Source organism: Temnothorax longispinosus, chromosome 10, assembly GCF_030848805.1.
Source record: "Temnothorax longispinosus isolate EJ_2023e chromosome 10, Tlon_JGU_v1, whole genome shotgun sequence".
Lineage (NCBI taxonomy): Eukaryota > Metazoa > Arthropoda > Insecta > Hymenoptera > Formicidae > Temnothorax > Temnothorax longispinosus.
Window position 1 is genome coordinate 4,250,847 of NC_092367.1, and position 12,421 is coordinate 4,263,267.

The 12,421-nt window shown below is 36.1% G+C and overlaps 3 protein-coding genes across 4 annotated transcripts; 1 reads left to right on the top strand and 2 right to left on the bottom strand.

Moving 5' to 3' along the window:
- The first annotated feature begins 589 nt into the window (after window positions 1–589).
- LOC139820658 (vitellogenin-1-like) lies at window positions 590–7,672 on the top strand. The gene is made up of 7 exons (XM_071791077.1): window positions 590–727; window positions 1,440–2,149; window positions 2,357–3,247; window positions 3,396–4,440; window positions 4,697–6,238; window positions 6,543–6,952; window positions 7,073–7,672. The coding sequence occupies exons 1-7, from the start codon at window positions 619–621 to the stop codon at window positions 7,355–7,357; spliced, it is 4,992 nt and encodes a 1,663-aa protein (XP_071647178.1). The 5' UTR covers window positions 590–618; the 3' UTR covers window positions 7,358–7,672.
- Window positions 7,673–8,405: 733 nt separating this feature from the next.
- On the bottom strand, window positions 8,406–9,173 carry LOC139820660 (spermatogenesis-associated protein 17). The gene is made up of 3 exons (XM_071791081.1): window positions 9,054–9,173; window positions 8,683–8,972; window positions 8,406–8,620 (listed from the first exon to the last, which is right to left on the bottom strand). Exons 1-3 carry the CDS (start codon window positions 9,171–9,173, stop codon window positions 8,530–8,532), a joined length of 501 nt encoding a protein of 166 aa, XP_071647182.1. The 3' UTR covers window positions 8,406–8,529.
- Window positions 9,172–12,210, bottom strand: LOC139820659 (uncharacterized). Of its 2 annotated transcripts, none has more exons than XM_071791080.1 (4): window positions 11,953–12,210; window positions 11,368–11,525; window positions 10,886–11,047; window positions 9,172–10,425 (listed from the first exon to the last, which is right to left on the bottom strand). In XM_071791080.1, the coding sequence occupies exons 1-4, from the start codon at window positions 12,137–12,139 to the stop codon at window positions 10,243–10,245; spliced, it is 690 nt and encodes a 229-aa protein (XP_071647181.1). In that variant the 5' UTR covers window positions 12,140–12,210; the 3' UTR covers window positions 9,172–10,242. The 2 variants fall into 2 exon arrangements, with proteins under 2 accessions (XP_071647181.1, XP_071647180.1); XM_071791079.1 differs by having other exon boundaries at window positions 11,368–11,581; window positions 11,949–12,205.
- Window positions 12,211–12,421: the final 211 nt, after the last annotated feature.

A 12,421-nucleotide genomic window follows, 5' to 3' on the forward strand; every position in this document is an offset into this window, starting at 1 on the left:
GATATATGTTAGGGAAACACGTCTGCAAAAGATTACAAATGTTATGATCTGAAAATTCTAAGAAATTTATATAAAAAATCGATAAAACATATAAACATCAACCGCTTAAATTTTAAGCATACTAAGCATAATTTGTAATATAAATTAATTTCTTTCTAATTTTTACCACAAGTATGTCGTGTAAAAAATTATATGAATTTTAGGACTTTCCAATATTGTGAACAGCATCTCTTGATTAATTCTTGATTATATCTCGATATCGAGCCATTATTATCATAATAAATTTTAATTAGTTCTAATAGGGATTGTAAAGTAAATTATTAATAAATACGGATACCTATTGTTGGATAATTGGTAAACTGAATCATATATGTTTTTAGGCGAAGTCATTGCTCTGCTGGAAAATATAAAGTGTGTCACGATCTCGTCTTCAATTTTCCAAGTATACATTATGGCGAATTACTCTCAATCACACTCGATTACACTACGGATGCTCCAAGTGCAATTTTAGTGTGTACAAGGTTAAAATAATTTATCACGTGTCACGGAACAATACAGTTTTAAGTTCAAGTTGGAATCTAAATCAATGTAACATCGCGTCGCGCAGGTCAAGCTGACATGACACACGAAGCGTATATAAATCCGATTAAGAAGCGGGAGCTCCCATTTTGCATCTGGCACTATCCACGTAATATCATGTGGTTGTATCTGACATTTCTCCTAATCAGTAAGTAAACGTCAATATCATAAATACCTAATGTTAATTTCTACAAAAATTGTACGATAACGTCATTTCTCTCGTCTTTTGTGTAATGCGCGTCTAAAAGAATTTTGTGTTTAATGCGTGTCTAAAAGAATTTTTATTATTGCGTGGTAAAGTGATTATATTGTGAAATTTGAAACTTCTATGTATTATTTTTCTTTTTAATTACTATAATTTATTCAAACTTATGGAAGTTCATCCTCTTTTAATACAGTACTACAAATTTCTTATTCATAAAATTAATAATATAACATATTAATTTGTATAAAATTTAATAACCTACAGATATGATTAAAATATATGTGTGAAAATAGAGAAATAAGAATTTTTATAAAAATACTATTGTAAATGAAGAAGTTGAGCAAGAAATATTTCACAGAAATAATTTGTTGATAATATAAAACTACAACAAAAATTTTAAAAGAAACAATAAGTATTGTATACAAATTGTATACGCACAAAAAAGTATTAATCTAAACATGCTAATTATTACAAGAAACAGATTAGTAGATACACAGTGTGCAAGGGATTTTAAGCTTATATACATATGCAAATAAAATAAACAATATAATAAAATTTTGTATTCATTTTTCATCATTTATTTCTTTACATAAACTACATATATTTTATTTACTAAAATATGCTTATAAAAAATGACGGCTTTTTCTCTCGGTAGTTGGATCAGCCGTAGCCGATCATCAACATGCTTGGGAAACTGGAAACGAATATCACTTTCTTATACAAAGCCATACATTGACGGTCTTAGACAAGCTAGCTAATCAGTTCTCTGGGGTTTATATAAAGGGTGGTCTCACGATTCAGGTGAAATCGTCAGACACACTGCAGGCTGTGGTTTCCCACACGCAGTATGCGCCCGTGCACAAAGTAATTCCGGAAGGTTGGAATGACGCTGAGGTCAACAACCTTAAACTTCAGAAGCTTTCCATGTCGGAAAAGCCCTTCGAGATCAAGCTCAAGAACGGAGTGATCCAAGATGTATTGGTCGATCAAGATGTCCCTACTTGGGAGGTGAATTTGCTGAAGAGTATCGTGAGTCAGCTGCAGATTGACATTCGGGGCGAGAATGTGATAGGGGGCAGGGGCACTCAAGAGCCCGACGATAACCAGCCCTTCGGTACATTTAAAGTCATGGAGGACTCTGTCGGCGGCAAGTGCGAGGTTCTTTACGATATTATGCCACTGTCTTTAAATACTCTCTTCAAGACGCCAGAATTAGTACCTTTTCCAAATCTCCGCAACGGTGAGATTCTTATCGATATTACGAAGACGAAAAATTACACTAGATGCGAGCAGCGAATGGCTTATCGTTCTGGTATCGTCGGTAAAGTGAACTGGGGACCGGAATCTAACGATGGACTTCTTTCGGTGAGTTGGATTTTGATTGATAACTGTCATAACACTTGAGCTGATAAAATCTTGTATGATTGAGAATTATATGAAGAAAGAGATTTGGCGAAATTCTTTCGAATGTTGTTATTTCTATACATACGCTCTTCTATACATAATTAAAATAAAAACGCACACATAGCTAAAAGAGTGAAACTTATTTTTGCGATCGTATATTTGTTACAGAGATTATCTACGAGTCGTATTATCATCTCGGGCAACCTGACACGTTTTACTATTCAATCGTCCGTGACGGCAAACAATATATTCGTCAGCTCTAAAATTCAGGATACGTACTCCGGCGCTGTCTTCGTTACAGTAAACTTAACTTTGGACAGAATGAGCGAGATTTCCAACCTCATGCCCGTGTCCAACAATCTCGTATCAACCGGAAACTTAGTGTACACTTACAACGATCCGTTCTCTAGCCAGCACATACCGAGTGTCAGTCGAGGTCCCTTAGCGGCTCGGTCGTCCGAGAACCGCGGTTCTGACAGTTCTAGTGAGGAAAGTCACATCAACGATGACATCAATGGCAGTTCTTTAAGTAATTCGAGCTCCAACAATGAAGAGCGCGACTTGCAACCAAAATTAGCCGACGCTCCGAAGAGTCCAATATTGCCTTTTTTCTTCGGAGACAAAGACAAGAGCCTCGTGAAGGATGAAGAAAATTCTGCTGCGGCCCGCCTGATTATTTGGATAGCCAGTAAACTGGAGAATTTCCCTGATGATATGTTGCGGAAGCCATTCACAGATATCTTAGAGCAATTCACAATTCTGGTCAGATTGATCCGTACCATGGATGTCGAGCAGATAACTGAACTAGAGAACGTATTGTCCGAGTTGCTCCGCGATTATAACATATCTTTTACTAAAGAATACCAGAAATTATACAACCAAACCGCATGGGATGTCTTTCGCAACGCCGTTACAGAGGCCGGAACTGGGCCTGCTCTCATCACCATCAAAAACTGGATAATAAACAAGAAACTCGGGAGCATGCAAGCGGCAGATATCATTCCGAGAATTCCCAAAGTCGCACTTACACCTACGGCTGAATATATCAATGCGTTTTTCGTAAGTATTTATTATATTAATATTTAATATATGTATATTAAAACAATATGTAAGAAATCAGAAGATCTTTAATCTTTCAAATCTATCATCATTCAAATATTTTGTACCAGCAATTACGACTTACATGCAATATTCAACTTCTGTGTAGGAACTGATCACTGATGAACAAGTAAAAAAACAGAGATTTTTGAACACAACCGCACCTTTGTCATTTGCCGAATTGGTCCGTTACAGTCAAAACAATAAGTCATCTATCTACTATTCTATGTACGGTGTCGGTCGTACTGTCTCCAAACATGACAATGCACTTCTGGAAACTTATATTCCATATATGGCCACTCAATTGAGAGAAGCCATCAATGAAAGCGACAGTCTTCGAATACAAACGTACATTATGGCGTTGGGTAATTTTGGTCATCCAAAAGTACTCTCCGTCTTTGAGCCGTATCTGGAGGGCACGTTGCCGGTATCCAAATTCCAACGTTTGATGATGGTCATCACGTTAAACAGATTAGGCGAAAACTTTCCGAGAGTCGCCAGATCCGTCGCCTACAAGATCTACGTGAATACGATGGAGGCATACGAGTTACGTTGTGCAGCTGTCTACGTCATAATGAAGACCAATCCACCTATGAGCATGTTGCAGCGAATGGCGGAATTCACTAATCAGGATGAAGATCATCACGTAAATTCTGCCGTCAAGACTAGCATAGAGATGCTTGCTGATTTAAAACAACCGGAGTTCCAATCTCTCGCTAACAAGGCGCGTATCGCTAGAAAGCTATTGAATCCTCGCATTTATGAAAATGACTCTCAAAGCATCTTTCAGAAAGTGATTTACGCTTATCTAAATGTTGATCAAACAACTATTGTCCAGACAATTGGTAGCGTGGACAACAATATTCCTAAAGGTGTATATTTTGATATACATCAATCTTTCGGTGGCTTCACTTTACCTCCCTCAAAACTAATGTATACAGTGTCACACATCAGAGAATTGCTATCAGATATGTGGTACCAGAAGACCGGGTTAAAAAATACAGGAAAGAAATCGATTATTGAAGAGACTATTGAGAAGCTTGGTATTAAGCCCGATAATCCGGAACAGTTCGAAGGAAATGTTTTCATTGACAGTATACTCTCTTCAAGCTTCTATCCCCTCGACAATAATACGTTTAACGAAATGCTCGATAGTAAGTAATCTAAAATTTATTTCAATTCTTATGGAAAAATACTACAGAAAGATCTGAAAGACTACTGTAGTTGTGAAAAAAGTACTCGAAATTATAGTCAATATTACGATAATTGCTATATTTTTGCTATAGTTTTGTGTGCTTTTTTGGCAACTACAGTAGCTTCTTCCATAAAGGAAGGATTTCTTTCATTGCTTTCGACATTGCCAGCAATAACAATAAATAATAAATAATTATTACTATTGTTGTATTACAGCGTGGGGAAGGTATCTCGAATCGCTCAAGACAGCCTCAGATTTTGAATCCAGAAACATAAATTACCTCTACCAATACGACATGACGCTGGGATTCCCGACTGAAAGCGGCCTGCCGTTTATGTATACCTTAACGATACCGAAATTAGGGAGAATTAGCAGCGGAAAAGCTCTCACAGATAAAAATGCATCTTTAGAACTAACAGTGGCGGGCCATTTACTATCAAGCGAAAAGCTCCAGAGCAGAATTGGTTTCGTAACGCCTTTCGAGCATAGGCACTACATTGCCGGTATCGATATAAACACACAAATCTTCATACCAGCCGGTTTAAGTGTCAAAAAATCGGAAAAAAGAAATAAATATCAGATTGAAATACATCCCCGCGAATATTATCGATACGGCACCGGGCATATGGCGATTCACCATAGCGTCGTTCCTTATACCGCAAGCCCCATCGTTCTGTCTCATATGCCTGTTCCCTCCAGCAATGACACGCGCCTGGTGAACACGAAGGAACCGCAAGAAATAGAATTCGCGCTAGGCAGTGCGATCTTCGCGGCAAGAAGTGATCAATTTGACACTGAAACCTCGAAGAAAATGGGAATTGAAGCCCTTGGCGACATTGCTAAGGTATTTAGGAATAGTGGCGCTCATTACAGAAAATTCGACTTAATCGTGTATCTCACGGAAGCGCAAGTAAACATAACTCTCGATGGTTCAGAGACGTTTGACTTCGACAGTTCAGAGGCAACAATTCCTGCAACAGTTGACAAACAGCCGGAAAGCGAGGCGAGAAAAGCACAATTCCTAAAGGAAGTCAGCAAAGATGTCAAATCTGCCGTCAATTATGTTTACGACCTAAGTATTCTTACTGAGGATAATCAACACGTTCTCACTCTCGCTGGGGCAACCAGCCGCATAAATGACAAGCATCAGGTCCTTTTATATTGGAATATCCAATCGCCAAGCGACGGAGAAGTCTTCCTGGAGTTTTGCACCATTGGATACCATCAGTCATCACGCAGCGTTCCTCTAAACTTTAACAAGGCGACCGAACAGATGCCGAAGTCTGAATTTAAAGCTGAGATGCGAGATAACGAAAAGACGATCAGACTCAAAGGAAATTGGACTCGTACAGACGATGCCAAGCGGATGGCAATGACATCCGAGATAGTCGAGAACTGTCAGCAAGAGATTAAAAAAGGCAACATTTGGACGCCAACTTGTAAGCGAGCCAGCGATTTAGTCAATCGGAAAGATCATTTTATGATGACAATAGACACGGACTCGGAGCAAATCTATACGCTTGCCAACAAAATCATCCTTTTCATCAAGATGTTTGTTTCCAAAGGAAATATGGAGATGCCATTCTGGGGAAGTGCTAACGAGAACACTATCGATATGGAGATAAAAATGCAGCCCGATAACAATGATGCGAAAATTTCCTTGCGCACTTCGAAAATGGACGTTGAGTTCTCTTTGAAAGACATTTCCAACAGAGAATTCAATATCTCAAACATTCTCGACGAAGACACAGACGGATGTAAGTTATAGAGTTTTGTAAAAAATAATATTTGATAGTAAACATCGTAAGTAAAAATTTACCGCTCTGACGTCATATCGGGTGTTATGAAAACAAGATAACATTCGAATCGTTATAGCGACAACTGATGATTTTATTTTATAATCACGATCATATTCGACCTTTTAAGGTTTTCTTAACTTATTATTGTTGAGAATAATATACAAAATGTCTTGTGAAATATTACATAAATTATTTATATAATATATATACATAACATTAGAATTGACTATAGCATTAAAATAACATGAGGCTTTTTTTGCAGCTGTGTGCGTTCTGGACAAAACTCAAGCTGTTACTTTTGACGAAAAGGTCTATCCCTTGAAATTGGGGAACTGTTGGCACGTGATGACGACCACTTATCCAAAAGGGAGTCCTTTTAATACCGAAAAACTTATGGATATTCCGATATATTTGAGGGTGATGATTCTGGCACGAGAAATGGATGATGGCAGCAAACAGATCCGGATAATATTAGATGAACAAGAAATTTATCTGAAGAAATCGGGTGATGATCTCGAAGCTACGGTTAACGGTCGGGTAGTTGACATCTCGGGTGATAAAACCCACCAAGAAAACACCTTCGAAATCTATCGACTGGACGGAATGATCGCAATTTTCTCGAGCGAACATGAGATCTACGCTGTGTATGACGGCGAACGTATCCTACTGCATGTAAGTAAGAAAATAAAGCAAGTTGTGCATACCATAAAATAGACTACACTTAGTATAATTATGACTGCACTTGGTATAAATTAAAATTAAATATAATGAAATATATATATCTGTTGTTAGTCGTCCTTCAAATATCTCAATTCCGTACGCGGTCTTTGCGGCAACTACGACTTGCGTTCCGACAACGATTTCATCGTTCCTAAAAATTGCATTGTGACGAAGCCTGAAGAATTCGTCGCCACATATGCCCTAACTGAGGAGAATTGTCAAGGACCCGCTTTGCAGAATAAACAAAAAGCCGAACAATCCACGTGCATTTCGAGGTTGCCTCGCCCGAGCGACGTCATTAGTGATAGAGAAGCGGGAAGGTCTCCGAACAAGAACAGAAGATGGAGCTATCATTAAGATAACTACTAATATGTTTGTGAAAAGCAATAATCGTATTGTTTCATTATCAGAGCCTGCAAGAGTTGTAAACCTACGGAATAAAAGTGAAAAGTACCCATTTTATTACGCATATAATAAAAAAGGTTTTCCTCCAATTTAAGCGCAGAAACAAGCAAAAATTGGACCGAAGAAACTATCTTCAAGTCGGAAACTTTCAATGTTGTTATATTCTTTATTTTATATTTATCTAAATTTTTATAAATATGTACGTGCTATTTTGCTATTTATAATTATATGTGATTAATAATAAACTTATGTGTTTTCAAAATGTTATTTTAATAATTTTGTTTCTTTTCTCAAATACGACATATAATCAAGTAGATTAGAAATTAAAAAATAAGAGATTACAACTATTTCTAAATTTATATATTTAAATTTAGATTAAAAACGAAATTAGATTTTGCGCAATAAATATTTTTGTTTAAACTTATGTTAGACTTTTCCTGCTTGTCTGAATATAAATTTTTAAAAGATAAGATTATGGATTGGACAAATTAAGCGAAACTGATTCAATTGGCAGTCCATTTTGTTAATAGCTTCATATAATTTGTTCGGTTGCATATATGTGAGATTTTGATGAAAGCACTTTCCGGAATATTTATTTTTTTGCTGATGGCCTAAACGTTTATTTTTTATCATAATTCTACTGTCCTCTTTGAAATGCTGATCTACAGAAAAAAAGACAATATTTTAATTAAAATTGTGAAACCGTGTGCTTTGTATAAAATATGAGATTAATTTATAATAAAAGTTTCGTAATTGTACTTTTGAAATTGGACACGTTCTCGGCAAGTAAACTCTTTTCAAACTCGCGAATCTCTTTCTCGCATCTTTCAAAATAAGTGCCGTGAAAAATTAAAGAAGGTTTACGAACGAATTGACAGTCTCTGCAAACAGATCTTGCTTTTGAGATATATTGATCGTATTCGAGACACTTTAACATTTCCTCGATGTACACGAAGCGAGTTTTGTCAATTCTCGTAATGACACCTGGACGGCACTTCGTTCTCAACAGATGATGCAGCTTTAGGAACATAATGTGTAAGCAATGTTTAGATATTAATGTTACATATATCGTAAAGTACAAATTGCAAAGATCTATAATCTCTAATGTTAGCACTTAAATCTTATTATTTTACCTTGAACAAGATAAATAAAATCCAAAGCATTGCTTCTTGTTCAGTCACGCTTTCTGCGTGCTCGAGCTCTCCTTGTCTAAATCTACAATAAGACAGTGCATCGCTAATATTTGAGCCTAACAGAACATATGTGCGAGAACATACTTTTTCATATTCTCTAAAGTCTCGTTGTTCTTCGTGTAAACGTTCCTCAACCATTGTTGCAATTGCAAAAAGTTTATCTGTGTTTTTCTTGACCAATAACCTCTCCAAACGGCCTGGATCCTCGTTGCCATGTTATTGTAATGATGTTGCCACATCTGGCGAACACGTTCGGCTAAATACTGATTAATGAACATCCTGGCGTGATAACCGCGCCAATGACGTTGCAGAACCGTTGCGTTTTCGTGAAGTTTACGAACATGATTGCGGGTGATAATACCGCGGAACCAAGCCTGGACGTTAGAAGTTTTTAAAAATGTACATCTATTAATATATTATATATCTTGTGTTAATACAGCCGGATTATGACTAACCTGAATCTTACGAGCAGCGATAAAATGCACAAGTCTTGATGATTCGGCTAAATCGTGTTTAATTTTAATCGCATTCCGCAGTTCAACAGGATTAACCGCAAATCTTAACAGCGACGCCATTCTTTTAATATATTTATTTACATAGAAATCACTATTTAATCAATATTAGAATATACGAAATTAAATCAGAGATCATAATTTTGTATTTCTATAGTTTCTACTTAAAAAAAAGATATAAGGTCGATACTCGCATCTAATTGTGGCTCTTTTTCCGTAATGCTAATTGATCTGTGATCATCTTGAAGCATATCATACTTCATATTGTGAACGAATATCGTGAATTTCGACGGTTCACTTAGGTTGATTAATAACACATAAGTTTTTATACAATATAAGTGTTAAGTAACAGGCAAAAGAGAAGTAATTTTGTCAATTTTCGGGGCACAAGTTCTCGTTAGAAAGCAGAATTAGTTTGTAGCTAGGAGAATTTGATAATTAAGAAAGAGAAAGATATTGCATTTATTTACAAGATCTGTTATACAAATTTTTATATAAAAATACGAATTTAATAGAAATTGTACAATTTTTTAAATATTAAACTCTTTTCAAGAATATGGTCAAAATTTTTACATGTATTTTTATACGTATGTATATGTTATGTATGTATGGTGGAACATATTATTTATTGTTCGTGAAGGTGCAATGTTCAGTTATATGCAATGGGTAATGATATATTGTCAAACTTGCACATACAAATGTGTTGCATACATTAAACTATAAGTATTATGTGCCGCGAGAAATCTGTAATAAGGAAGTAGTTCTTATTCTGAATCTAAATGCACGTTTCTGAACTTATTTTAAAAAAAGTATTGCAACTACTCTGACCACAAAGTATGTACAATTATTCTTGTTTAAATATTAATAGTACAGCATTAATTGATAAAGTAGTTGAATATTATATTGGTTCTATGGATACATATATTGTATTCATTGAGCTACGAACAGTAGACGAGGAAAGCCACATAATATTCTCCTTCTCTCGTGTTGTATTGTCATTGTTTGCCAAGTCGAATGAATGATGTCGAATCAATTACGCTCGCTTTATCGTACGTATAATGATGTTTTGATCTTTATTTTCTAATATAACTGATTTTTAAATTGTCGTCACCCGGATGTAATTTAAAGTTTTCTAGTTAGTTCGAGTAGTCATTAATGTACCATGTGTATAAGGATTACAATAAAATTCAAACCAATATATCAAAGCTATAAATAATACGACCAACACGAACATACAGGCTGACGTTACGATTGCTATCTTCAGGCTACTGTTTCTCTTTTGTTGAGTCCTTGACACTACGTGAAAGTCCCGCGACTGTAATAAGAATATTCATAAATGTTATGTATTGCAACGGTAACGCGATAAGCGATTGCTATAGGTTTGTCGAGGTCAGGGAGTTGCGCGACCCTGCGTTTAAGATTAATTCATTTCTTCGCTGTAGCATTTATAATTAGCTGCATGCCAGAAACTACGTTACACGGTTACGATTATTCGGTACAAAGACGTTTCCCATTATGGAGGTCATAAACATATAGAAGGGTGTATTAACTGAATATATATCAGCAATTTCAATACAAAATTTCTATGAATTATTAATACGAATCGGCAACTTTTAATTAACTCGAGTATTAATGGGAAACATTGCGCCGCGATTGTTACAATTTATGTTTTTGATTGATGTTTCATATTTCATGTTTACGAGCCCTCCCGTCAAAAGCCTATATAGAGAAAAGAGATGAGAAAGGCAAAGGAAAATATATCGAGATTTTCTTACCGAAATTTCGAGGTTCTGCGTCTTTCGGATGAGTTCGTCTAACCTTTCGCCCCTATCAATCAACTTTTGGACTCCATTCATCAATATTCGACGTACCTCTACCAATTCTTCCTCTAGTTTTGAGGTCAGATTCTTACAACCATTACCCTGATTATGTTCTTCCTAAAATAATGTCAATTCCGTTTTTCATGTATGTTGATATTGTTATCTATTTCTCTATATACGTTTTATCTATATACATCTATGGGCAATAGTACCATTTATTTTAGAGAGAAGCTATTATAGAATCTGAAATTACGAATATATATCTTGTGCTCCAGTTTAACTATTCCCTATTATTAAGACTAGCCAAAAAGTTCAGCACACTTTAAATAGCTCATAAATTGCTTTCCTTTAATTTATTTTTATTTAAAATTTTGATTTAAAAATTTTTGTAAACTTTATGCTAGCTTCTCTTGCTATAAAATTGTTTTATCACTTACAATCATTTTTTTTAACGGTTTTGAGAGATCATCTTCTACGAGATTAATCAGATTTTTCGATAGATCCGCCAGTGGTAATTCTTTATACACGCTCCTCACTCTCTGCAGAAATATTTGACAGCACGATTCTACCCATATCGCTGATGAAGGGCAATCCACTTTCGATGTCAAACAAACATAGTAAAGATCCCCAATCAATATGTGTACTGTGTACCTATGGAGGAATTGGATTTTATACCCGTTGCACCGCGGATAAGAGAGTGACAGTAATGAGGCACGTTAATCTTATCGTGGGTTAATTAATCCTGCGACCTATCACACTTGTCAACGATTTCAGCAAATAATTTATTAATATAACAGGAAAAACTGCTGTATAATCGCTATATGATATATCTCATAATTTAATGCGCTTCTCTAATTGTAAGTGTGAAAAACAAATTTGTCACGCAAAATCTGCTGCTTTCCCGCTTGAAATGTATAAATCTAGTTATATTGTTTCTTTTTTACGTGCCACTCAAATTTAAATTAGTATATTATTTTTCGCATATAATTATTATACGCATGAGTCTAAAAGATCTTACCTACTCTTATCGACGCTAATTTTGTCATCCTCGGTTCTCACGCTATCAATGGTACCGAGGGCAATAGTACGATAGATCGGATTTGGATCCACGGAATAATCCGCGATGATTTTACAATCGGATTTCTCCCGCAAGGCCACCATAGCGTAGTGCACGGTCCCGTTCATTTCAGCCGAAAATGAAGAAGGCATCGAGGCCGGATGATGGGCGACAACTGTGTTGTCTGTCAGACTGTGTATCGTTCACAGATGCCAGAGGCGGCAAACACCGACGTTGCCGGTTGTTTATGCCAATTCCGATAGCCCAGTAACGAAAGAAGTTTCGATAAAGCTGATAACCAACGCGTATACGTGTCATGTATTTCGTGCTACGCGAACATTGGAGCGCCAGCAAATGCTGTCGCAAGATGCGAGCTGCATTCGCCGATCGATTGATTTCTCATCATTTATCGATTTTCCGAATGTTTGTCGATT